Source organism: Ostrinia nubilalis, chromosome 28, assembly GCF_963855985.1.
Source record: "Ostrinia nubilalis chromosome 28, ilOstNubi1.1, whole genome shotgun sequence".
NCBI lineage: Eukaryota > Metazoa > Arthropoda > Insecta > Lepidoptera > Crambidae > Ostrinia > Ostrinia nubilalis.
In genome coordinates, this window is record NC_087115.1 from 4,827,175 (window position 1) to 4,853,401 (window position 26,227).

Below are 26,227 nucleotides of genomic sequence, written 5' to 3' on the forward strand. Positions count from 1 at the left end.
TTCAGTCGCCTTGAAAAAGCCCGGATTATAATGTTCGGGAAAGACAGCAGCAGGCAGCGAATTCCAGTCCCTAGCCTATCGCAATAAAGAGTTAGGTATCGAATCGCTTAGTGCGAGCTGGTGGAATGTCGACAATGTAGGGATAGTACGCTAACTTCCATCTGGTTCCCCGGTGATGGAAGGGGGCTGATGGAATTAGATCATGTAATTTTAATAACTCGGCTAACTTATGGTTCGGAAACGTGGCCTCTCACTATAGGCCTTATATAGAAGCTCAAAGTTGCACAGCGTGCTATGGAGAGGGCTATGCTCGGTGTTTCTTTACTAGATCGAATCAGAAATGAGGAGATCCGTAAACGAACTAAAGTCGCTGACATAGCCCGACGGATTAGCAAGCTGAAGTGGCAGTGGGCAGGGCACATAGTACGCGGAACTGACGGCCGATGGGGCAGCAATGTTGTGGAATGGAGGCCGCGTACCGGAAAACGCAGCGTTGGACGTCCACCCACAAGGTGGACCGACGACGTGATAAAGGCAGCAGGAAGGCGATAAATGCATGCCGCTACCAATTGTGCGATGTGGAAGTCATTGGGGGAGGCCTATGTTCAGGAGTGGACGGACGTCCTATGGCTAAAATGAAGATAAATTTTAATAAAATCAGAAATAAGATTTATTGTAGGTATTAAATGTTAGGCTTGGCTTCCTCCACAATGTCCACCCCCTCCACTTCAGGGATAAAATTGTTCCACTTTTCAGCCCACTTCTTGTATCTCAGTGACCGTTTGTACTCCTCTTCTTTCTTGAAGTCTTTACGCAAATCATTCTTCTGTGGCTTGAACTGCGGTCCGCCATCTTCTTTTTGAGATCTACGGGCTCTCGCCTTCAAATCAGCTGGACATAAAAACATCGTTAATAAGTAACATTACAGAAATCCGAAAGCAGGGTACTCATCTAGCCGTGTAGCATGTAATGTATCAGATCAAGTGAGTACACAGGCACGAGCCCGTACTCACTTGATCTGATCGCTTCTTCTTCGTGCTCGCGCGTGGTTCGCAGGGAGATCGCAGCGACCCGCCGAGTGGCGGTATCACTGCGAGCACAAAGGCGGCTCGCAGTAGGATCCAGGAGCTCGCAGCCAGATACGCGATGACCGTGGACGAGCCGTACTCACTTGAAGGTTGGATACGTTACATGCTACGTTACGTGCTACATGGCAGGTGAGTACCCTGCCCTACAAGTATTATAAACGACGGATTAGCAGGTTGAAGTGGCAATGGGCATGGGCGCAGGGCACATACTAATCCAGCGCTTTCTTGCTACCTTGAGGTCGTCGGTCCACCTTTTGGGTGGAAGTCTCTCGCTGCGTTTTCCGGTACGTGCGTTAGTACTATCACAGATAATATAATACTAGTGTACTATCAACTATCATCTTTGAATCGGTACTCTTGGCAGAGTGGTCGTGGTCGTCACTCCCGGTCTGGTGGCAAGCCTCACAATCTGTCGCCATTCCTCCCGCACTGCAGCCTTTCTTGTGCATTCGTGGAGTGGACCATTGAGTTGAGACCTCCAGTCCAGCGCATGGGCGACCTGCCGCGCGCTTTTCTGCCCTCAACCTTCCCCTGCACGATAAGTCGTTCGCACGATCACTTACTTACCTAGAATATCCAGTATTTTGTTCTTTTGTTTTTTAGTAGCCTGCAGCTTCGTCTCATGTCGTTTCAAGACCTCGTAGTATTGGTCTCTTTCCATCTGAATTTCATTAAAATCACCCTCTGTAACAAGGTAGTTATTCCATTAATGGCCACTACAGACCGAGAAACTCGAATGTAGGAAGGCCTTCCCTCCCTCTTGGATGTGGGCAGTGTAGTAGAAATTCTTGGGGGAGACCTTTGTCTAGTACACGTCTTTTGGTTTCAGCACATCACCATCGTTGTAGTAGTTATATTGTTTGTTTAAACCAAATGACGTGCACTGGATAAAGGCCTCCCCCAAGGTTTTCCACAACGACAGGTCCTACGCTGCCCGCATCCAGGTACTTCCCTTCAGCAGAATAGATCATCGGTCCACCTAGTAAGAGGCCTGCCCACAGTACGTCTTTTAGCCCGCGGTCACAATTCGAGAACTTTTTCGGAATAATAAAGGTAGCAGGAAGGCGCTGGATGCAGGGTGCTGCCAACCGGGAAGCCTATGTTCATCAGAGAACATGTGAAAAAATGATGATGTTGATGATATAGAAAGCTTAATGAACTTACTTATTATGAAGTAAGCGTTGAATATCGTCTCTATGTAGTGATAGTTGTCTCTATGTTGTTTTATATTGGAGTATTTGCGGTATGTGTCCAGCATATGTTGGAATTTCTCATGGATTCCAGCAGCGATGTTGCCCAGTTCGTAGCTGATCATACTTTTGTACTTTTCTTGCACTCTTGTAGCTTGCCTTAGCTTTATTGTTGCATCTGTAACAAATTAATGGTAAGAAACATTTCCTGCTACCTTTATCAGGTCGTCGGTCCACCCTGTGGGTGGACGTCCCACGCTACGTTTTCCGGTACGTGGCCTTCAACGACCTGATAAGCTGAATGACGTCCACTGCTGGACAAAGGCCTCCCCCAAGGATTTCCACCAAGACCGGTCCTACGCCGCCGCCCGCATCCAGGCACCTCCCGCGACCTTCACCAGATCGTCGGTCAGCCTAGTGGGAGGCCTGCCCACACTACGTCTTCCGGCTCGTGGTCGCCACTCGTGAACTTTTCTACCTCATCGAAACTGCCACTCTATTACTTTATTCAAAAGTTACACTTCAAAGGGAAAATACTAAGACAGTTACTACCTGTACATATCCACCTCGTGATCCTGATCACCATGTAGTAATTATACATTTCCAGTGGCCATCGGTCCTTCGACTCATACGGCGCGTGCTTGGCGTATAATACAGGCAAATCTGAAAGCAATATTTAATTCAAAAGAGAGATGCATGTTATAGCGTGAGAGAGCTGATCTTCCTTGCCCTTTTGTCCCTATGTCTGAGAGTCCTCCACCTGGACATGAGCTCCCCTGGCTTACCTGGAAGTCTTTAAATAGACTTCGGACGCAGGTTGGCCGTAGTAAAGATAATCTGTTCTGGAGGGGATTCTTGGATGGCTCAAACTTGGAGTGCAAGTTTTGTTCCCCAGTCGACGAAGTACATGATGTCGTACCCTGCGTGCCCAAACAACTGCACGCAGGAAGATTTAATGAAGGCTACTGACAACGCCACTTGTGACGCAGTTTTGGGCTGACACTGTTGTAGGTTTGTTGTCGACACGACAACAAGAATAATTAATTACATATATCACGCCATTGACTACTTTCACACGTCATCATCATCATCATCATCATTCATAGGAAGTGCACTGCAACTACACAACATTTTTTCGTTCAAAATACCTCAGTGCCTAAAGAAAGACGAAAGTTTTCAGTCAGTGTGTGTTACCGGCTCGGAAACGTGACCTCTCACTATAGGCCTTAAAATAAACTCAAAGTTGCACAGCGTGCTATGGAGAGGGCTATGCTCGGTGTTTCTTTACGAGATCGAATCAGAAATGAGGAGATCCGTCAACGAACAAAAGTTGCTGAAATCATTTTAGCTTCGGTTTAGTAGCAAGCCGAAGTGGCAATGGGCAGGGCACATAGTACGCAGAACTGACGGCCGATGGGAGGCCTTATACCGGAAAGCACAGCTTAGGACATCCACCCACAAGGTGCACCGACGATCTCATAAAGGTGGCAACCGCTACCAACCGGCCTCTGCGGAAATCATTGGGGGAGTCGCAGTGGACGTCCTGTGTCTGAAATTATTTGATGATGAATGGACCTAGCTAGTTAATTGGATATTGAAGAAAACACGGCAATTTAAAAAAATTGAAAAATTACTTACATATTATTAATGAGAAGATTAATAACGGTGGGTAAGTAAACAACATTTTTCTAGTGTAAGACTAAACAATGATTTTAATTTCCCCTTATCATGACCGATAACATTTTTATGTGCTAATTATTAGCACGCATTTTAAATTTCTAGGCTCCAGCGCTTACTCAGTCAGTGCCTGACTGAAACTACACCCTGTAGATACGTTTTGCTGACGTTTGACGTTACAAAAACATCCTCATGTGCCGCTCCCATACCTAAAGCACTCCCATACCATACCTACAGGATATACAGCAAAGAATTTTCGCACCATTGAGAAATCATTTAAATCTCTCTTGCCTTGAAGAAGCCCGGATTATAGTGCTCGGAAAAGAAAACAGCAGGCAGCGAATTCCAGTCCCTAACTTCTTCTTGTCGTGTCGACAACAAACCTACACACACAGCGTCAGCCCTAAACTCCGCCACAAGAGTGGCGTTGTCAGTAGCCTTCATTAAATCTTCCTGCGTGCAGTTGTTTGGGCACGCAGGGCCCGACATCATGTCGTCGACTGGGGAACAAAACCACACTTGCACTCCAAGTTTGAGCCATGAGCCATCCAAGAAAGAATCTGAACCTGAACAGATTGTCCTTAACTGTTGTGTTGGAATCCCGAAGTCCCTAACTGCTGGTGGAATGTCGACAATGTAGGGATGGTACGCTAACTCTGGTTCCCCGGTGATGGAAGGGGGCTGGTGGAATTAGGTCCTGTAATTCCTTCGCACATTCTCCGAAGTATAGCCTGTAGAAAACCGTTAGAGATGCTACTTTCATGAGTCAAGTTCCTGGAGCTTCAACAAAGGTGAGGCTGTCGATTAGTCTTGTACCTATTTTTGTAAGATACACTAAGAATGCGTAGTAAATTCAGAGAACTGCTCCTGAATCAATATTGTACTCTACTACCGTTATTTCTATTTCTTTAAAACCGGCAGACAGTGGTCACTGAGTTTGTTGCGGCGTTTCTTCTCAGCACTTGCCAAATTTTGGTCTCAAGCGCTGGTAGGACAAAAAGATGAGACATGTGAAGGCTTCTTAAGAGCAAAATTTTAAGTTTTTTATTAAGGTTCGGCAAAACCAACGCGATCAAACGCGATCAGCCGGCGTGCAGCAATGGCGATCAATGCATTTAAGTCTGGTCGCCATCGCTGCACGCCGGCTGATCGCGTGTGATCGCGTTGGTTTGGCGAAACCTTTAGTCTTTTATTTTTTTGTTTTAATATTTGCCGATTTGTAAGCACTATTTTTAATAGTCCATGCAAATGAAGGAATATTGACTTTAATCAAAAATGCAATGAAAATCTTGGCATTTATTGATGACCAGCATACAGCCCCATGTCTCCATAGGCTCCCAGTTCCCAGTTGCCCTCCACTGGCCACTGTCCCTCGAACCTCTTGGCTGTGGTGTGCTGTCTCTCAAGGTTCAGTCTCCTCATCAGGTGTCGCTCCCTCATCTTCCGTTTCAGAGCTTGCTCGTCTGCCATTTGCTGTACTGGAATTACCAGAAACATCATTAGAAGAATAGAATAAAAAAGAATAACACTATATTGACACAGTAAGCACATTTTTAAACAACTAGCGGCCGCCCGCGACTTCGTACGCGTGGATCCCGTTTTACCCCCCCTTAGGGGTTGAATTTTACAAAATCCCGGCGTTAGTGAGCACATATGTTCTAAAAGGAACGACCATGCAAAATTTGAGACTCCTAGCACTTGTTGGTGCTTGTTGTTTCTGAGATTTCGTGATGAGTAAGTGAGTCAGTCAATCAATCAGTGACCTTTCGCTTTTACAGATCAAGAAATAAACAAAAAACAATATACAAGAAAAAAAAATCGTGGGCCACTCCGCCAATAGGCTCAGCCAACATTCATCTTGACATGCTCTTACGAGCTGGTATCGCGCATCCTTTTGAGGAGACACCGACTCGAGTTCGATATCTTCACCTCAAAAGGGTGCGCAATGCAGGAACTCAAAGACTGAGTCGTCTAAATCCATAGCTGTATTTTGAATTAAGTAAAATGCGAAAGGACTCAAAAGACAGAAGACTCGAAAGGACTCGGACTCGTGTGACTTACGAGTCCTAGTCTTGAAAATAGAGTCAAGTCTCGAAATAAAGACTAAAGGTCGTCGCACATCTATCAACCCGGAAAGGGATCGTAACCGTATCCACTCGAGGCGGTCAATAATCTTTGTATGAAACTCCATACTGCGCACACTTATCTTAGCAAGACTTATGCCGGTTTTCACCATCAATCCCTAATTTTTAGGTGGCCCCTATGAATATATCCTGTTATGTGTTACCATAGGGGTCACTTAAAAATTAGGGATTGATGGTGAAAACGGCATCAGACTTGTTTTGTTTCTTGATAACAGACTTACTTTCTTCTTCTTCTTCTCTTGCTCGAGCAATCATCTTGATACCCGGCCGCCTCGTCGACGTCACGGTGTCGTAGCGTGGGTCAGGATTAAAATCCTCGTTGTCTATGGTCTCCAGAACATGAATCAACTTGTCTATGTCAAGCTGCAATAACATTTTAGGAGTTAGTCTCAGCGTGCACACATAGAAGACAATGTAAATCGCGAGAAAACAATGGCGAAAATACGGTAAGCTTCACGTTCATCATTTGAGCCACAGGACGTCCACTGCTGAACATAGGCCTCCCCCAATGAAATGAGGAGATCCGCAGGAGGACCAAAGTGACCGACATAGCCCGCAGAATCGCTAAAATCAAGTGGCAGTGGGCAGAGCACATAGTACGCAGAACTGACAGCCGATGGGGCAGCAAGGTTCTGAAGTGGAGGCTGGCAGAAAAGTTCTCAAGTGGCGACCACGAGCCAGAAGACGTAGTGTGAGACGTCCACACACAAGGTGGACCGACGACATCATAAGGTAGCAGGAAGGCGCTAGACGCAGGCCGCTACCAATCGATCAACATGGAAGTCATTGATGGAGGCCTATGTTTAGCAGTGGACGTCTTCTTTTTGTTTGCGTCGGGAAATGCTTTGCCAAATTGCCAACTGGCTGATGGGGACAGTCAGTCAGTGAGTTATGTGGGACTCTTCCCGCCGGGGGGATGGGGCCTACTCACTAAAACCCTCAGATTTCTATGATCTGAGCTAAAACCCGACGGTGTCCTCCGGGGCCATTGATACGAAGCCGCGAGTTAAGCTCGATTCACACATATCAGTGAAGCCACAGTTCCGTCACAGTGTCCGCTCAGTCAGTATCAGTGTAGCACTGATGCGTCAGTGAAATATTTTGAATATTTTAAAATGTCAGAGAGCTTTTTCAATATTCTTGTTCAGAAACTATGAAGTAAGTTATTTTGTTTTTGATGCCGCGGCGGCGTCCGTGATCCGACAAAAAATATCGTCGTCAACGAATACGCCCGCAGTAAGTGTGCGAGCGCGACAGCAACAGTTTTTTATGAACGCATCCCCACTTGTCGCGCTCGCACACTCACTGCGGGCGCCCGTCGCACAGTGGTCTGAAAATGAAGCTCCCATACCATAGAAACTTAATGTCAGAAATTAATAAATAAAAATATGTATTGTGTTTAGTATACCTCCCTTTGTTTTACTAATATAGTATGAAGGGTATGAGTAGCTCCATGTGTGAGAAAAAAAATATTTTTATTTTTTTTGTATGGAAAAAAACACTTAAAGTGGATTTTTTTTAAACTGAATAAAACTGAAGGGCTGGTACTCACATGAGCTATTGCACCATACACGGCGATCAAGATGACATACAATTCTTGTGCCTTTGGGTGCCGCTTTGCATGTACCAAGCTTTGGAAATTTTGAATTTTCGGTAGGTGATCTTTCAAGTCTTTGATGTTATTTTATGAAGTTATTAACCGCTTTCAATACGAGAATAGTATGTAAATTAATACTCATACTCATAATAATAACTAGGAACCTTTCTGCCCCATCGGCCGTCAGTTCTGCGTACTATGTGCCCTGCCCATTGCCACTTCAGCTTGCTAATCCGTCGGGCTATGTCAGCGACTTTGGTTCGTTTACGGATCTCCTCATTTCTGATTCGATCTCGCAAAGAAACACCAAGCAAAGCCCTCTCCATAGCACGCTGTGCAACTTTGAGCTTCTGTATAAGGCCTATAGTGAGGGGCTACGTTTCCAAGCCATAAGTTATCACTGGTAACACACATTGGTTATACACTCTAGTCTTCAGGCATTGACGTATTTTGGACGAAAAGATGTTGCGTAGTTTCCCGAACGCTGCCCAGCCGAGTTGGATTCGACGATTGACCTCCTTCTCGAAATTGGACCTACCTAGCTGGATCGTTTGTCCGAGGTAGACATACCTGTCGACAATCTTGAGAATTGAGCTCCCAACTGAAACTGGGTAGGGCGCAACATGGACATTCGACATAAGCTTCGTTTTGTCCATGTTCATCCTCAGGCCTACCTGTTGGGAAACTCGATTAAGGTCTTCGAGCATTGTGCCAAGATCTTCCAACGATTCTGCCATAATCACAATATCGTCGGCAACCCGAAGGTGAGTGATGTACTCGCCATTAATGTTTATGCCGAATCCTTTCCATTCCAGGAGTGTTATTAGTTACTAACCTGCTAATGACGTTTTAATGAAAATAATAGAAATCAATATTGATTAAATAAACAACTTAAAAAATCGAACTGCCTAATAGGCCAGTAGAATTACATTTGAAATCGGAAATAATTCCTACAAAAGATTTTATTGTTTTAATGGCCTCATTTGTAACCCATTAAGACTATCCTAAATTTTCGACTTCGACGGAGTTGTGCTTAAGTGGTGGGGGCCCCCGAAAGGGGCGTTTTTTCGGTTTTACGGTTATATCGCTAAAGGACTTACCCTATCGAAAACTGGTCTTCATGACGGTTAAAGGGCATTTAATCCTGCATTGAATAAGACCAAATTCATAATAATATTATGTATTGGACAAACCGTTCTCGTGCTTATCTTCGTAAAAGTACAAAATGTACGTATAATTATTGACCTCTCTACGCCCAATGACTCGTCACTCGCAGGCTCCCAAGCCTTTTAAAGGGCCGACTCAACCAGTTTAACCCTGTCAAGGCTTAAGAGCTGGATGCACCTATCCTTGTTCGTCCTAGCCGTTCCTTAACTGCGGTTACTGCACCTCTTTCTTGCACTCTCCTGAACGACTCTGTGTTACCATACCAGGCATCGATTAGGCAACGTATCGAATGGCTGGGACGAACAAGATATAGGCGCATCCAGCTCGTAAGCCTTGACAGGGTTACACTGGTTGAGGCGGTCCTTTTCAAAACTTGGAATCCTGCGGGTATCGAGCCATTGGACGTGGAGAGGATCATTAATTATACGTACATTTTGTACTTTTTCGAAGATAAGCACGAGAACAGTTTGTCCAAAACATATGAATTTGGTCTTATTCAATGCAGGATTAAATGCTCTTCAACCGTCATGAAGACCAGTTTTCGATAGGGTAAGTCCTTTACGCGATATAACCACTTAATCACAACTCCGTCGAAGTCGAAAATTTAGGATAGTCTTAATGAGTAACAAATGAAGCCATTAAAACAATAAAATCTTTTGTAGGAATTATTTCCGATTTCAAATGTAATTCTACTGGCCTATTAGGCAGTTCGATTTTTTAAGTTGTTTATTTAATCAATATTGATTTCTATTATTTTCATTAAAACGTCATTAGCAGGTTAGTAACTAATAACAATGTCGGCCGTTTGGTGTAGTGGTTCAGAACGGACTACTATGCCGAGAGGTCCCGGGTTCGATTCCCGGCCGGGCAGAAATTGAAATGATGAATTTTAATTTGTGTTACTATGTATAATATGTATGTATTTAAAAAAAAAAAGTATATAAGTAGTATATCCGTTAAGCTAGCACCCATAACACAAGCATATTAATTGCTTACTTTGGGGCTAGATGGCGCTGTGTGAGATTGTCCAAAGATATTTATTTATTATTATTTATTATTAATGTCAGTTACCAACTGGTTGGTTACTTCATTCAATGATCAAACGTTTTATTTTTTTATATTTTCAAAATAAAAATTATTTAAAAATATCCTTAGTATATTCCTAGTTATTATTATGAGTATGAGTATTAATTTACATACTATTCTCGTATTGAAAGCGGTTAATAACTTCATAAAATAACATCAAAGACTTGAAAGATCACCTACCGAAAATTCAAAATTTCCAAAGCTTGGTACATGCAAAGCGGCACCCAAAGGCACAAGAATTGTATGTCATCTTGATCGCCGTGTATGGTGCAATAGCTCATGTGAGTACCAGCCCTTCAGTTCTATTCAGTTTAAAAAAAATCCACTTTAAGTGTTTTTTTCCATACAAAAAAAATAAAAATATTTTTTTTCTCACACATGGAGCTACTCATACCCTTCATACTATATTAGTAAAACAAAGGGAGGTGTACTAAACACCATGCATATTTTTATTTATTAATTTCTGACATTAAATTTCTATGGTATGGGAGCTTCATTTTCAGACCACCGTGCGTCGCACAGTCGCGACAGCAATATAATTACGCGCGAGCAGGCCTGGCTCACTCCGCGCGGTACATCCGATAATTACCTACAGCGAAGCGCCCCGCCGGCGGGTATTATATCAGTCGAGTGTCACGCGCGCACCCGTCAGGACGCTGACGTGCGTTGTAGTATGATTATAATTCTATGATCGAAGTATTATTTAAAAATGGACATAAAGAGAAAGAAATATTGTGCGGCGTTCGGGTGTTTAAATTCGAAAAGAAATCTACCGGATTTATCTTTTTTTTTCGCTTCCCAAAGATGCTGAAAGGTATGTTGGCCATGTAGGTAATCAATAATTCTTAGGATAGTATAGGAACCTAACCTACTATGACTACTGCTCAGAATGCGTTCGTTCGTTTCAGCCAAATGACGTCCACTGCTGGACAAAGGCCTCTCCCAAGGTTTTCCATAATGAATGCATACTTACCTACATACGTATCTCATTAAAAATAAGTAGATTAATTATTTTTTCACTAGACAGCAACCCTAACAGCGTAAGAAGAGTTCAGAGGCACACGATAGAAAGAGACAAAACTTGTAGGTGAATAAAATTGTAGGTACGTAGTGCTGTGCGAGCTGAATTCCACTGTAACGCGTCGCAGCAAGACTCGCATTTATTTAAATCGTCTTGCGGAGTAATCCTTCTGTACCTGTACTATTACTTATTCTGTGGCGCGAGCGATAAGTATGGGTAGCTTAGGGTCATTGGACAAAATTCTACGTGCTCACAGACCGGGCTTTAGGCTGAAACGATGATGATTTGAGTCTGCTTCGTCCTTTAGCTTGACCTACCTCTATCTCGTGCACCAGCTGCATAGCCACGATGTAGTATGCCACCCTCATGAGGTCGATACTGGGCGGATGGAACTCCGAGCGCATAGTGTGTTTGTCATTGAACTGCCTGTAGGTCTCGAACATCCGTCGGTACCTCTCGCGGATGTTACCTTTAAATTAAGTTAAATAAAATACTATAACTAATACATTAGACTTATAAAACGAACAAATAATCATAAAAAATAGTTATAACAACTCTCGAAGATAAAATTGGAATATTACTGCGTATTTTCATAAATCAGAAAAGCTTGACCGCCAATAAAAACCCATCAGTGAAGGTCAAGATTGTCCCGGGGGAAAGTTTTGTCATTGGACCCGCAACGAAATTAACCAGAAGAACATATGAGTTCGAAGTTAATGATTGCTAAGAAAAAGAAAATGATGATAATAATGAACTTACCCAAAACAACCCCTACATCGAAAGCCATGCGGTCGTCATGCATCTTTATAATGCCCCTGATCTGCCGGATTCTCATTTGGGCCTCCTTGATCATTTCTTGAAAATAATACAAAATGTTATCAATTCTATTACTAGAACTTAGCTGGTTATATAAACACTCTCGTAAGAGCTGATGGCTACTAGGGCAGAAAAGTTCTCGAGTGGTGACCACCACAGGCCGGAAGACAGGCCCCCCCACTACGGGACTGTTCCCACCTCTCGTTCCCACCGCTGCAACTCCTGTATAGCCAGGATCTACAGCTTGACCGCCAATAAAAACCCAACCAGTGAAAGCCAAGTTTGTCCCGGGGGAAAGTTAAACTGTCATTGAATCCGCAGCGAAATTAATCAGAAGAACATAGTCCGAGGAGTTCGAAATTAAGGTTCGACTTCCCTCCATTGCAAAGCGGATGACCGACGATCTGATGAAGGTAGCTGGAAGTACCTGGCTGGGGCGGCGCAGGACCGTTATGGAAAGCTTGGGTGAGGCCTTTGTCCAACATGACTCCCATTCGGCACGGGGCACACTGAAAGCCAGCGTCGCGGCCTTCCTCACCGTGGGTCACGGCATATGCTGAGTGGGGTCCCATTGCGCTGGGAATCGCTGTGCGACAGGGTGGCATTGCTCAGTTCACTTTCTCTTCCATTGCTATGTTTTATGTGTTACCTTACCTCTGTCTTTTTTTTATTAACTAATTTACCTTTTTTGACGATCTGGTGAAGGTCGCGGGAGGTGCCTGGATGCGAGCGGCGCAGGACCGGTCTTTGTGGAAATCCTTGGGGGAGGCCTTTGTCCAGCAGTGGACGTTTTTCGGCTGAAACGAACGAATCTTTTTTTGTCCTTGTGTGATTGATTGTGTGAGTCAAGCACTGCGCCCGGGGAAAGGAGCCCAGAGCAAGTACCCGCGCGCTCTCCCGAGATTCGGTTCGTATGTACGCCGTGAGGCAGGAAGAACCATGGGTGGTGGTGTGATTTGTCCTTGTGTGATGTCCATAGCAATATGTTTCTTTCTTTCTTCAACAGTGGACGTTATTCGGCTCATACGAACGAAATAAAGACAATACATGTTTTGTTTAATTACCTATAGATATGGCTATCATCTGTTTCTTGTCCCCCCAGCCGGTGTTGTCGTCCTGTCTGTGCCTCATCACGTGGTACTTGGAGGCTTCGGAGTAGGAGGAACCTGGGGGTAGATAGGTATCCAGAAAACGATTGATCAAGCTAAACTGAACTTTATGCAGTTTTTAAATATACTCAAAATAATAACAAAGAAAAGTAAGTACTCACATAATATCAACGAAATGAGAATTCTAAGTAACCATTTTGTGTCGTCCATTTTAATTATTAATTTAATTAGCAATCTTGAATTTCTCATTAATTAATACATCTCAATATACTTACCTACCTACGTTTTTACTTACACGAAATTAAATAGGCAAACAACGGTTTAACAGTCCGCTTTGTATGAGGAATTGGCCGATACCATACAAAAAACATAATTTACTCGGCCGATACCAAATCGGTGTAATGTGCGCACTTTCATAAGGTACATACAAGTTGGTAGCGGATGACATGAGGCAGCAGCGGACGCACGACGTGTCGCAGCGATACTACTGGTTTCTATATTTCTATGAAATTCCTCCGCAGTTGTCGCTAGCTTCGTGTCCACGGAAGGAATTTCAGCGAATACTTAACAGTCGACAGTTAAAAACATTTTTCAATCCGTTCTTTTCAGTTCACCTACGAGTATCTACTATTAAAGTTTGCGCTTGAAAAGAGCGATCACCCCTTTTTACTCTGCGGTTTCTTGCACACTCTCACTGGCCCACATAATAATGATCGTTTCATCCACGAAGACGCGCCCCACCAATTTTTGATCGAGGGAAGCGCAGGGTGCGGGGAGTTTGATCCGAGCAATCCGGGCCTCATTATTGTAGTGTGCGTGTGCATTCATGGATAATTTAGCGTGTACCGATAACACTCAAACATTAGCGGAAGAATGGTGGAGCGCGTCTTCGTGGAAACGATCTTAACTACTTACGACTTGCACTGTGATTTCGAATTATCAATGAAACAAAACACATATTCAAACACTGTAATCTAAGACATATCCTGAGACATTCCTCTCTTATTGACCGTTCTAATCATATCAATTAAATGACTTATTTCAATAGCCTGATTTGCAATCTGCTCGTACGCATTGATATGTTCTATTGGCTTCCAGCTTTCGTACAGTCTCTTCAGCGTTGAAGAGATGTCAGACATAATATTGAACTTGTCAGTGACATCGCCCAGTAAGTAACCTATTTCGAAGCTGGTGGAGTTGACGTAGTATGCGTTTATGAGCTCAGCTCTCTTGACCTTCAAGTCGCTGTCTCGGACTGTCTCGTACATAAGACGAAACAGTTTGAGCTTCATATCGTTGTCGTCTGTTGGAGGGGGTTCGATGTCTCTGGGAACAAAGATAATGACATTTAAAGGTACATAGCACACTTATCGACATGGAAAGGTATCAGCATATCGCCTTTCGTCGCGCTGTCAACCGCGAGGCAAGGAGTCCTACGGTGCAGATAATTGTGGGAGTTTCATACAAATAATACTAACCGCATTGAGTTGATACGGTTACCTACGATCCGTTTTCGGGTTGATAAGTGTGCTTCGTACTTTTATTTTGCCTTCCCATACAAATTTCCTTACTGTTAAATTATGCGAACTTGAGATTTTTTTTATAAAATTCACTCGCCCATTAGAGTTTTTGTAATCTTCTTTAAAACAGTAGTATCCAGTAGGGCTTATAAAATTATTCAATACTAGCTTTTGCCCGCGGCTTCACCCGCGTGAAATTTAAGTTTGTCACAGATCGTCATAAAATTAAATTATAGGTTATTCTGGGCTAATAAACAATAATACTGTAAAGTTTCAACAAAATCCTTTCAGTAGTTTTTGCGTGAAAGAGTAACAAACATCCAGACATCCAAACTTTTGCATTTATAATATTAGTAGGATTACCTATAATATTAGTAGGATATAAGTCACTACCCAAAAACAGAATCACAAACGTAACCTAGTAAAAATGGCTACCAGTTAGTTCAGCTACCTCTTAACTCTGACATAGGCTTGCCCGCCGACTCGCTTCGTCTCATCCAGGTGCGGGAAGTATTCCCTGAGCAGCATCAGCTTCACCGACCAGGATACCTCATCCAGGATCGACTTCTGGGACTGGCTGAGTTCATGTGGGTCTGGCCTTTGGCTCCAGGTTGGTACACCTGGAAACAAAATCGTCATCAGGTCATTTTTAAATGTCGCTGATGGAAGACGACTTTCTAATTCTAGATATTGTTAGTGTTACAAAATTAATGTACTAAGTAGGTAAGGAATTCCCGAACTACGTATTCTTCAGAAACAGACAGTAGCCAGCCATTCCCGAAGCTTTTTCACCATCAATTTTGTAGGACCATTTTTAATACATCCGGAATTTTATTATACCCACACCTGAATACCTATGCAGTAACAATTTTTCTCAATTAAGTGAAGTTCTTGGAAAAAAGGAAAGAACCAGCGTATCTGAAGACCTTGTGTTTCTGGGGTACACTTCAGCCGTAGTTTGAAACAGTTCTGGATGTTGCCAAAAACTTAAAAAATTCTAATAAGTATAAAATGTACCTATGCCCAGTTTAATAATAATAGTAGCTCCAGGAACTACACCTGGAAACATCGAAATCAAAATCATCATCAGGTCATTAAGTCTCCACTGCAGGAGGACTCCAATTTAAAGGAAATTGGAAGTCAAACCTTAACTTCGAACTCCTCCTATGTTCTTCTGATTAATTTCGTTGCGGGTCTAATGACAGCAACTTTCCCCGGGACAAACTTGACCTTCACTGGTTGGGTTATTGGCGGTCAAGCTGTAGATCCTGGCTACACAAGAGTTGCAGCGGTGGGAACGAGAAGTGGGAATAGTCCCGTGTGGAGGTTGGAGGATTTGGACTACATTACCCAAGGTGGCCAGACAGTGTTAAAATACGAGCGTAAGAGCCTGATAAGGTTTCAGACAGTTACTGATTTGATAATAACATTATCTTAATAATAAAGGTTGCTGATTACGTAGTTTTATCTGCTAGATAATATCTGTGACAGTTTCGCCCGTATTCACAAACGATACCTACTTGCTTAAAAATGAAGCAGCAAATCGAACGCACAGCGTTGAATAGAGCTCTGTTTTTGGTTCGTGTGTTACCCTGTGCGTTCACGCGCACTGTGAGACCTCATAGTAATGTTTGTGAATACGAGCGTCGTTTGTCGTTTATGTGAAAAGTTCAGTCAGCAACAATTTCTGAAATCAGGGTTCTCGACAGTCGGACAACAAGAAATAAAAATAGAAATGTCCATAATTAGTTTCATTGGTTTATTGCTATTAATAACTCCAGAATTTGCTTTTGCAGCAATTGTTGGTACAGTATTTTGATTTACTATTCTTATTGTATTCTGAATTTGTGTAATTGTTGTCTTTGGATTCCATTGTAATAGAACAGTTGAAAAACCCCTCATTACCAATAATACTCCACCTCCCATCCGTACTCGATGGGCCACCACCACCTGGTGCTCCTCTTCTTTGTAGTGTGCATCTTGTCCACAAACACAGCGATCTGCTCTCCCAGCCTGTCCCTAGTGCGCTTCGTTTTCTTCGTTTTGAAGTTGGGGTCTATGGTCGTCGGCCGAATCTCCGCTTCACCCGGCGCTTCCTCGATTTTTGAATGAATGTTGTATTTCCTTTCAATCTCATGCTGCATACTTTGAAGATGATCTATCTGCCAATAATGGGCCTCTACTTCCACCATGTACATCATGGTCTCAAATCCGTACAACTCCCAGTCCATAATAACGCTAGTGTTGTAGCATTCCAGCATTTTTCGGTACTCTTCCATGATGACGTAGTTTAGGAAACCTATCTCGAAGCTAGCAGTTCGGAAATTGTCTAACCGAAGGGTTTCGATTGATCGGATGCGTTCGTCGGTGTCTTTAATGATGTCTACCACCAGGCTGATGATGACGTGGGTATGCTTCTCATCGTACCAGTTCATACTGCCATAGTAGTCTGGTTTCCATACCCAGTTGTCGTTGCAGCTGGACATGGCACCTGGAATCAGATGTTTTATTGTTAAAAGCCTTACAGAGTGGTTTTGCAGTGTTGCCTTTTTCGGAGCGACTATAAGTAACACGAAAAACATTCGATTTCGAATCGCCATCAAAAGATTTAGAATGAAAACTAAAACAGCGCTGTGTGCTAAAATGTGAACGTGTCGTAAAGTGAGAAATGGTTGCACGAAACTTATTTTGACAATCAAAATTGTCACGTTATCGTTTAATTCAAAGGTTGAGTATCGAATTTTGTCGAATACGCAAACGATTCGAAGACGAAAGTTGTTCATGCTAGAGGAAAATCAGTAACTTAATCGATTTACTTTTTTATCTTATTGAATTCTTTCTTTCCGCTGCGCGTGACTTAAAAATTGGCACAGAACAGCAAAGTTTAATAACATGTTTCTCTGATGGCTGCTTCTTCAAGAGACGATATGGATTGTTGTGACGCTTAATAATTTTAACGGTATACAATGGGTGGTACATACCTGCCCAGTAGCGCTAGTTACATCCTGAGGTATTATTTACTTATTTTTCAATCCACCACTCACAAATTTTTAACAATCACCTACTAATGTGACAACAGTAGCCAAAACCGTATCAGTGATAGAACTCTCTAGAACTCCAAAAATCTATAGTTTATTGTAAAGACCAAACTACTTACATAGTAATAACACAAAAAACGCCCTCATGTTGAAAAGGAACAACACAAACTAAATTATGTAGTTTTAAGAAAGAACTATAAAAATTACCTACCTACTCGAACTTTAATTAATATTTTACAAGCGAAATTACAGCCCGATCGGCTAAAGTAACTGCGCACCTTTCTCCCTCGCACTCACCCGCGCTCACCCCGTCCCGTACCAGAGCGGCGCGATGTGACGTCACGGCTGCCAAGTGCGCAGTAACTCGACCGGGTTGTATATTGCATACTTTTCGAGCTCTTTAGATGTGTCTCAGAAGGTCTAGGGTCAGTTTTTACTAATTCTACTAAAAATAGCTACACAGCTGGCCGTGTGTGAAATGAATAAACAATTTTTTCAACTACCTTCGTACTTCCTACCTAAATATTGGGTAGGTATAGCCTGACCAGGAACATAAAAACCCTGGCATAGAGGCGCGTCAATTGCATTTGATAGTGCAACACTGAGTACAGTCGTACCTGTGTTAAATTAATAGGCTAACTTTATGTATCAGGATTCAGGATTACGGGATAATTTGATATTTTCATAAATTAACGAAAAAATATTATTATAGGTAACCTGGTTTAAATAAATTAAATGAAACCATCAATCGAGCTAGTAGGATTTATTTTAATATTCATCAATAATCAAATTCAGAACTTGAATATTCAACTGCAATGTTTGCTCATGAACGCTTCAAACTCGGTACCTACTTCTTTCCCAATTCCATAAAATTCAACACTTAGAAAGTGACAAAAAACTTTAAAAAAGGTAGTTGAAACAAACCACAGCTAATTTTCATAGTGGACTGTACTATACGGTAAACATGTCAGTCAATTTGACAACCTTTGTTGGAAACATTATTCAATGAAAATATTGTCCGAACCCTTGGTATTTCTCTTCGACAAATACTTTAACACATTGTGAACCAGTTTTCTTTCACGACTATAAAAAGATTTTAGCAATTTCATTCACAAAATCAATTGCGCACATTTAAAATAAAGTTTGTTTACACTTTGACAGCAATAGACTGACATGCAAGGTGACATGTCAATGAAGTTTTCAGTTACTGTTGCCATTAAAAGAAATTAGTACCATTAGTTTTCCGCAACATGGCGAGGGTTTTTATGTTCCTGGTCAGGCTATATTTTCATAAAGTCAAATAAAACTTCTAAAATTATGAATGAACATTTTTATTATTCTTTTATGAAACTATCTTTTACCTAGCGATACTATGCTAGCATTTGTAGTTTCTGAGATTTCGTGATGAGTCAGTCAGTCAGTGACCTTTCGCTTTTATAGTATAGATAGATATGTATTATTGCGGGTGTTCTATTAGTAACAGTTACCAATAATAATCTATCTCCCACCCATAGTCGATGGGCCACCACTTATTTCTGATCTTCGGAGGGTAGTTCACCTTCTGTCCTTGCGCCATCGCAAGCTCTCTCAACTTCTTCAACACTTTAGCTGCCTTTTTCTTCTCTCTCTTCTGCAGTCTCTCTTGTTCCTTCAAGTTTTTCATCTCTTCCTGTACTTTTGCCATGTCTATCTCCTTTTCTAAATTGGCAAATTCTGGTATTTGTCTGAAAGAAAAGGAGATTAAATTAATTCATAACAGTCTACAATTTGATCATGTGGTCCAGCGTGAGACGTTCACCCACAAGGTGGACGGACGACCTAAGAAAAGGTGGCAGGAAGGCGCTGGATGCAGGCCGCTACCAACCGGGCGATGTGGAAATCATTCGGGGAGGCCAATGTACAGCAGTGGACGTCCTGTGGCTGAAATGATGATGATGATAGTTTCGTTGCAACCAAGGACGTACCTACACTGTTGAAAATAGACCTCCTCCAATGATTTCCACATCGCTCGGTTAGCAGCGGCCTGCATCCAGCGCCTTCCTGCTACCTTTATGAGGTCGTCCGTCTACCTTGTGGTTGGACGACCCACGCTGCATTTTCTGATGTGGCCTTCACTACAGAACCTTGCTGCCCCATCGGCCGTCAGTTCTGCTTACTATGTGCCCTGCCCATTGCCACTTCAGCTTGCTAATCCGTCGGGCTATATCAGCGACTTAGTTCGTTTACGGATCTAATTTCTGATTCTGATGATACTTTCGGTACTTTCGGCCAAACCGGACTTTATTAATTAATTGTTCCAAGCTTAGCACGACTTGTCTGAACGTGTACCATGTAGCTTATCTTAGTATCAAGTGACGAGGTAGGGTTTCTTACGGTCCCCTCTTGTACTAAAGCCTGGTCTGCGAGCACGTAGAATTTTGTCCAATGACCCCAAGCTACCCATCCTTATCGCTCGCGCATAATTATGTTGCTGTCGCGCTCGCACACTCACTGCGGACGCCTGTCGCACAGTCGAGACAGCAATATAATTTACTCGCGAGCGATAAGGATGGGTAGCATGGGGTCTTTGGACTAAATTCTAGGTGCTCCCGGACCAGACTATAGAACAAGCACCAAACGAACCTGTACTTCCGTGGGATCTCGTGTATCATATGGGAGAGGTGGTAGATCTCTTGGCCGAGGTGTTCAACCAGTTCAAGGTGCCGAAGCGTCTCGAACACGTTGTCGGATTGATGCTCCATCGGGTGTTTGACATGGTACACCATCTTTTTGTATCTGTGAAGGATTTAAGAAGAGAAAAATTACTTGTAAAAATATTGATGTCTATATAGAACAAAAAACTGGCCTAGTCAACAGTGTATTCAGGCCTGTGCCTCAAAAACGAACAATTCTCGTACCTAATAATCATTTAGTATTGATCGTGCCATCCACGAAGCCGAATTTTTGGTCGAGGGAAGCGCGGGGTGCGGGTAGTTTGATCGGAGCGTCATTATTGTAGTGTGCGTGTGCACTCATGGATAATTTAGTGTGTACCGGTAACACTCAAACATTAGCGGAAGAATGGTGGGGCGCGTCTTCGTGGATGAAACGATAAATCGTAGAGATTAATTTGCACAAATATGTAAACGATAAAAAGCTACATTTCGACAATACCTAGTGGGCTAGCATAGCATTCTCTCCATAGTTTTTCATTATGTATTTACCTACAGGTATTTATGCAAATTAATAACAAAAACATTTTCACCTTTGATAACAAACAATGCGTTCTCACGACAATTACAGCTGTACGATTACGAGAATATTCGTGCTTGGGGTACAACAAAAACACTATTGATCGTTTCATCCACGAAAACGCGCCCCATTCTTCCGCTAATGTCTGAGTGTTATCGGTACACGCTAAATTATCCCTGTGTGCACACGCACACTACAATAATGACGCTCGGATTGCTCGGATCAAACTCCCCGCACCCCGCGCAACCGAGACCAAACATTGGTGGGGCGCGTCCGAGTGGATGAAACGATCTATACCTATCAACCAGTTCGCTCATGACGTATCCTTCTTCATAATGCGGAGATTCTTCATACATGAAACGCATTTCGTTCAGTTCAGTGGATCTGACGCGAGCATTCTGGTGATATGTCTTCATAACCTTGAAATAAAACAAATCAAATCATTTATTCAGTAGGTAACTTAGGCCATTTCCCAGATTCGTTTACTTATTTTTATTTTTTATGCATAACAAGGCAGGTATTTGACAACAATCGCACCTGATGTTTAGTGGGATGTAGTCTAGGATGGTACATATCTGCCCTGTAAGTGCCTATTCACTCTCGCCTTGAAAAGGCCCGGATTATAGTTTTTTACTTCGGCCAAGTGACATCCACTGCTGGACAAAGCTTCCCAAAGCTAGGGTTGTGCGAAGCATCTAGATAGGGCAGCGCTGTCCACGGTCGATATGGAAATCATTGGGGGAGGCCGTTGTCCAGCGGGGTGAAGGGACTTCCCACCGCTGCAACTCCTGTGTAGCCAGGATCTACATCTTGACCGCCAATAACCCAACCAGTGAAGGCCAAGTCTGTCCCGGGGGAAAGTTGAAAGCTGTCATTGGACCCGCAACGAAATTAACGCCCGTATTCACAAATATTACTATGAGGTTTCACAGTGCGCGTGGATGCGAACACGACACGAACCAATCACAGAGCTCTATTCAACGCTGTGCATTCCATTTGCTGCTTCATATAAGCAAGCATCGTTTGTGAATACAGGCGTAAGCCTTTGTCCAGCAGTGGACGTAATTTGGTCGAAACGAACAAAATTGCAATGGGCAGGGCACATAGTATGCAGAACTGACGGCCGATGGGACAGCAAGGTTCTGGAGTGGAGGCCGCGTACCGGAAAACGCAGCGTGAGACGTCCACCCACAAAGTGGACCGACGACCTCATAAAGGTAGCAGGAAGGCGCTGGATGCAGGTCGCTACCAACCGTGCGATGTGGAAGTCATTGGGGGAGGCCTATGTTCAGCAGTGGACGTCCTGTGGCTGAGATGATGATGATGATGATGAACAAAATTGTCGGTCCCATACATTGATCAAAGCTGCAGGTACTTTAAGCGTCGTGTCCCAAATATGATATTTGTTCCAGTAACGGTACTGTAGAGGCCAGCAGAGACGCATAGTGCCTGTAAAAATATTTTACGAGTGAATGTAACTGAATAACAATTTCACCAATATACAGGGTGGAAAATGTGGAAATGATAAGTGATCTCACTCGATTATTTCTAAACTATATACAAGATATCGAACAACTGGTTACTGTTCCTGAAATTGCTTCACGAGCTCTTTCAAACGGTACTAATAAGGTTACAGAATAAACTAGAACTATCCGAAAATTCAACGTTTCCAGCTTCGATATCTTGTATAGTTTAGAAATAATCGAGTGAGATCACTTATGGTTTCCACACTGTATTTTCAAGAACACGAAACTGTACTAGATTTTTCAATTGAGCCGGGTGATTGTATTTAAAATATTACTATTTAAGTATTATAGGAAAAAATATCCTACTAATCCTAATAAAATTATACATGCGTTTTGTGTGAATGTAACTCTTTCACGCAAAAACTATTAAACGGATTTCGATGAAACTTTACATTTATTGTAATTAAACTACTTTATTTAAATACTAAATACTCACAAAAAATGATAAGTAATCTGAAAACTGTCATGTTAATAACAAGATGTAAACGAACTGATTAAAAATCCATTAGTTTTCTATAAAACTTTCCAATTTAACGGTTTATTTGCTGTATTTAATAGGTAGGTACGTAGCTACTGTAGTTTATTATTTCAATCGAACTGAGTTGTGAAAGACTAAACTTAGACAATTATTGTTATAATAAATTAAATAGTAAATTATTAAAGGGACGTCCGCCCACCAGGTGGACCGACGACCTGATAAAGGTAGCAGGAAGGCGCTGGATGCAGGCCGCTGCCAACCGTCCGATGTGGAGGTCATTGGGGGAGGCCTATGTTCAGCAGTGGACGTCCTGTGGCTGAAATGATGATGATGAAATAGTAAATTAAAAATCATGTTAATCGAGAAAGAGAGAGCTCAACTGAGTCAGTGCCTCAGGTATGGGAGGGGCACGGGAGGGGTGACAATGACTTATGACTTGACAGAGCATACTACAAAATATAGTTCCAAAATACTGAACTGTCCTATCCATGACATTGACAGCGGGGCGCCACCGTCAATACCGGATCGCTGGTTCCGATTTTTGCCATGTTGGAAACCATATAGTTGAACGATCGTAGCGCCCCCCTGTCATTGAGTTTGGTGGGACAGTTTAGCGTGGGTCATCTATACAAATGTGTCGGAGATCCGAAGTGTCGCTGACATTTGACGTCTCAAAAACACCCTCCTGTGCCTCTTTCATACCTCAGGCACTGACGCAGTTAAACGTTAAACCTACAACGAGCCCAGATATGATCAACCTAAATGAGCTATAGGAACTGGTTAAAAATAAATTTGAAACTCATAAAACTTATTTTTTGCAAATAGGCTTTTAAAAAGCACTTTTACACGTCCCAGTATTAACCCTACCACTGCTTCGGGACAATAAATGGGCCAGTGCTGAGAAGAAGCAGCGCAAGAAACTCAGTCACTATTGTCAGCCTCCTTTTCAAGGGTTTACAGTCTTTTTTATACATATTATAGTATTTGTACATATTTTTTTCATATTATAGTAAATGAAAGTCTCTTTTCAGTTAAGAATTAAACGTCCTTTTATTTATTTAACATATTCAATTATTTTACACACACTTGCAATTTGAAAATCACGAAAATACCATATTTCAACACTCTAAGCATTATTTATAATTACAATAGACTTTTTGAAGAAATCATCGATATATCAATTTGATATATCAACTTTTTATGATATTACAAACACTTATTTCTTTTAATTTCAATTATTAATAGACATACTGAATGTATATTACACACAAGTGTATAAAGCTTACTTTTATTAATTTAAAACATCATATTTTTATATATTTATATAAAATCTGAATTTTTAGAAATATTCTTCGTAATCTGTACACATTTTTTTTACAGAGCAACAATAAAAACTTCTTCACGTTAAGTTTCTTTCTCCGAAAAAAATAATTGATATTTTTTTATGAAGACAAAAGATTTTCGCGATACAATTTTCTTGTTTTTCAATTATAAACCTTTTTCCAACATCAATAAAGTTGACATCCACTTACCAGACTCTAAGCGTCTCAAAGTATTTTTTGAAAAACAAATTTTTGTTCAGTTCTCGCTAAGAATATTAACACCTGTATTCACAATGCTTGCTTAAGTGAAGCAGCAAATCGAACGCACAGCGTTGGATAGAGCTCTGTGATTAGTTCGTGTGTCACCCTGTGCTTCCACGCGCACTGTGAGACCTCATAGTAACATTTGTGAATACGGGCGTGAAACCATAAGTAATTTTTGAAACAGTGCACACTCGCCCTAATTTTATTAATTATTACATAATATAAACAACGCTATGCTTGCCTCTGTGTGAAGTCACCCATAACAGTGTGAGAGCGAGAGGAAACGTGACATGCACGTCTTATATTACACCGCCTGCCACGAGTCTTTTTTGGGCCAATTTATTAAATATTTGGACGCACAGGGTCGTACCAATCACACAGCTCTATTCAACGCTGTGCGTTCGATTTGCTGCTTCACTTAAGCAAGCATCGTTTGTGAATACGGGCGTTAATGAGCCATCGATTGTACTGATTTTATAATTAGTAGATTTATTTGCGACTTAAATCTGCGAGTAACTAACAAAATATTGATTAGGAAATGATAAAACTATGCCAAATCGTTCGTAAAATAAATAGGTATTGAAATGTTAGCAATTTTTAGACACTATCAAAAATTTTAAGTAACTAAGGAAGTATGTATTGTATGTGGATATCGAATTATAAATTTTTTCATCACTGGCAACACTATAGAATAATCTGGAAACACTATTGCCGAAAAATAGATGGCTGCACGCGTTGGTTTGGCCGAACCTTTAAGGCTGAGTTGCACCACCTAACTTTGACCGTAACAGTGACGATAACCGGTGTTTTTTGTATAGAGTTTGACAGATTTTTGACGTTTGTTAAAGTTAAAGTAGGATGGTGCAACTCGGCCTAATTTTTCGTCTAGGGGCGTGGCATGTATGAAATTACGCTTTAGGCCATTGGTTCCCAAACTAATTTGAGACGCGCCCCCTTTCGACCATACAAAAAATTTCGCGCGCCCCCTCCTCCAGTCAAGTATTTATTGGTCGTATCTAACAATCTGGAATGCATTCTCTCAGCGGTCGCAGGTTTTTTATACTTAAGTACACAGATGGCCCGCGCCCCCTTTAAAAGTCTTTGCGCCTCCCCTGGGGGGCGCGCCCCCCTCTTTGGGAACCAATGCTTTAGGCCTTCCAAGTTATTTTAACGCTAACCCCCGTTTCCACCAAAGCGGAGCGGAGAAGTATTTTGAATAACCAATCAGATTACGTTATTTCCACTTCTCTTCTTCATTTCGCGATGCGCTGTCGCGGCTGTCAAATCGTATAAAAAAATTTGACGACGCGAAACGTCCGCTTTGGTGGAAACCGGGCCTAAAGGCTGATTTACACGTATTAAGTAGTTAAGTAGGTAACTTAATTTTAAGCGAATAAATTGCCTGTAAACAGTACTTGCTACTTAGAATTTGTGGACAAAATATTTAACTTACCACTTGCTACTTAATTGTGTTTTTAAACGCAATTAATAACTTAAAATAAAGTTAAAATTTAGTTACCTACTTATGTAGATACATAACACATTTAAATCAGCCTTTACACAAAAACAAGTGGCCAAAGGGTTAACTCTTTACTGAACTTTCATATATTGCCACCATAATTTGAACCTTATCTATTCTCATTCTAAGGTCGAAAGTCCAATGAAAAATAACATGTATCCATAGAGGGTAAAAACCCTTTAGAATTGGCAGATTTTCGTCACCAAATATTGAACGTTATGCGGACACAACAAGATTGAAAATCGAACAAACAATATACTCTGCACTGGTCTAAAGATGAACTGAACATATTGTGTACTATTACATATTTCTTTATAATAACAACATTTTTATAAATAATTTTCAAATCAAAAACAATCATTTTATATACCCTAGTATTTCTACGATCAGATTATTATGTACTATTCGATATATAATGGAAAACGTTGCACTAC

At 41.8% G+C, this 26,227-nt stretch overlaps 4 protein-coding genes across 6 annotated transcripts; all 4 read right to left on the reverse strand.

The window, feature by feature from the left end:
* Nucleotides 1-682: 682 nt before the first annotated feature.
* On the reverse strand, nt 683-3,962 carry LOC135085213 (uncharacterized). Its single transcript, XM_063979969.1, has 5 exons — nt 3,917-3,962; nt 2,831-2,941; nt 2,253-2,456; nt 1,656-1,772; nt 683-891 (listed from the first exon to the last, which is right to left on the reverse strand). The coding sequence occupies exons 1-5, from the start codon at nt 3,960-3,962 to the stop codon at nt 683-685; spliced, it is 687 nt and encodes a 228-aa protein (XP_063836039.1).
* A 1,274-nt stretch (nt 3,963-5,236) lies between these two features.
* Nucleotides 5,237-12,926, reverse strand: LOC135085497 (uncharacterized). The gene is made up of 5 exons (XM_063980289.1): nt 12,851-12,926; nt 11,730-11,825; nt 11,288-11,439; nt 6,321-6,462; nt 5,237-5,433 (listed from the first exon to the last, which is right to left on the reverse strand). The coding sequence occupies exons 1-5, from the start codon at nt 12,915-12,917 to the stop codon at nt 5,252-5,254; spliced, it is 639 nt and encodes a 212-aa protein (XP_063836359.1). The 5' UTR covers nt 12,918-12,926; the 3' UTR covers nt 5,237-5,251.
* Nucleotides 12,927-14,872: 1,946 nt separating this feature from the next.
* LOC135085392 (uncharacterized) lies at nt 14,873-17,609 on the reverse strand. 3 transcript variants are annotated; one of them, XR_010260098.1, is made up of 2 exons: nt 17,573-17,609; nt 14,873-15,035 (listed from the first exon to the last, which is right to left on the reverse strand). XR_010260098.1 is itself a non-coding variant. In XM_063980176.1 (2 exons), the coding sequence occupies exons 1-2, from the start codon at nt 17,598-17,600 to the stop codon at nt 16,317-16,319; spliced, it is 618 nt and encodes a 205-aa protein (XP_063836246.1). In that variant the 5' UTR covers nt 17,601; the 3' UTR covers nt 16,166-16,316. The 3 variants fall into 3 exon arrangements, 1 of the variants encoding a protein (XP_063836246.1); XR_010260099.1 differs by lacking the exon at nt 17,573-17,609 and adding an exon at nt 15,562-15,730; XM_063980176.1 differs by lacking the exon at nt 14,873-15,035 and adding an exon at nt 16,166-16,906 and having other exon boundaries at nt 17,573-17,601.
* Nucleotides 17,610-18,768: 1,159 nt separating this feature from the next.
* On the reverse strand, nt 18,769-22,683 carry LOC135085305 (uncharacterized). Its single transcript, XM_063980092.1, has 5 exons — nt 22,647-22,683; nt 22,039-22,133; nt 20,982-21,103; nt 20,076-20,228; nt 18,769-19,177 (listed from the first exon to the last, which is right to left on the reverse strand). Exons 1-5 carry the CDS (start codon nt 22,675-22,677, stop codon nt 18,937-18,939), a joined length of 642 nt encoding a protein of 213 aa, XP_063836162.1. The 5' UTR covers nt 22,678-22,683; the 3' UTR covers nt 18,769-18,936.
* Between the last annotated feature and the right edge of the window lie 3,544 nt (nt 22,684-26,227).

Coding starts and splice junctions, on each gene's coding strand:
- LOC135085213 (XM_063979969.1), bottom strand. CDS start 3,962: ATGTTGTTTACTTACCCACCGTTATTAATCTTCTCATTAATAATAT. Junction 2,457..2,830: donor CACGAGGTGGATATGTACAG/GTAGTAACTGTC, acceptor AATTTGTTACAG/ATGCAACAATAAAGCTAAGG. Junction 892..1,655: donor CAAAATACTGGATATTCTAG/GTAAGTAAGTGA, acceptor TTTTATGTCCAG/CTGATTTGAAGGCGAGAGCC.
- LOC135085497 (XM_063980289.1), bottom strand. CDS start 12,917: ATGAGGCACAGACAGGACGACAACACCGGCTGGGGGGACAAGAAACAG. Junction 6,463..11,287: donor AGCTGGTGCACGAGATAGAG/GTAGGTCAAGCT, acceptor ATGTTATTGCAG/CTTGACATAGACAAGTTGAT. Junction 5,434..6,320: donor AAGAGAAGAAGAAGAAGAAA/GTAAGTCTGTTA, acceptor TGGTAATTCCAG/TACAGCAAATGGCAGACGAG.
- LOC135085392 (XM_063980176.1), bottom strand. CDS start 17,600: ATGAGGGCGTTTTTTGTGTTATTACTAT. Junction 16,907..17,572: donor GTTTTTTGTGTTATTACTAT/GTAAGTAGTTTG, acceptor ATCTGATTCCAG/GTGCCATGTCCAGCTGCAAC.
- LOC135085305 (XM_063980092.1), bottom strand. CDS start 22,677: ATGACAGTTTTCAGATTACTTATCATTTTTT. Junction 21,104..22,038: donor TACCTGCAGCTTTGATCAAT/GTATGGGACCGA, acceptor TTTTATTTCAAG/GTTATGAAGACATATCACCA. Junction 20,229..20,981: donor ATGAGCGAACTGGTTGATAG/GTATAGATCGTT, acceptor AATCCTTCACAG/ATACAAAAAGATGGTGTACC.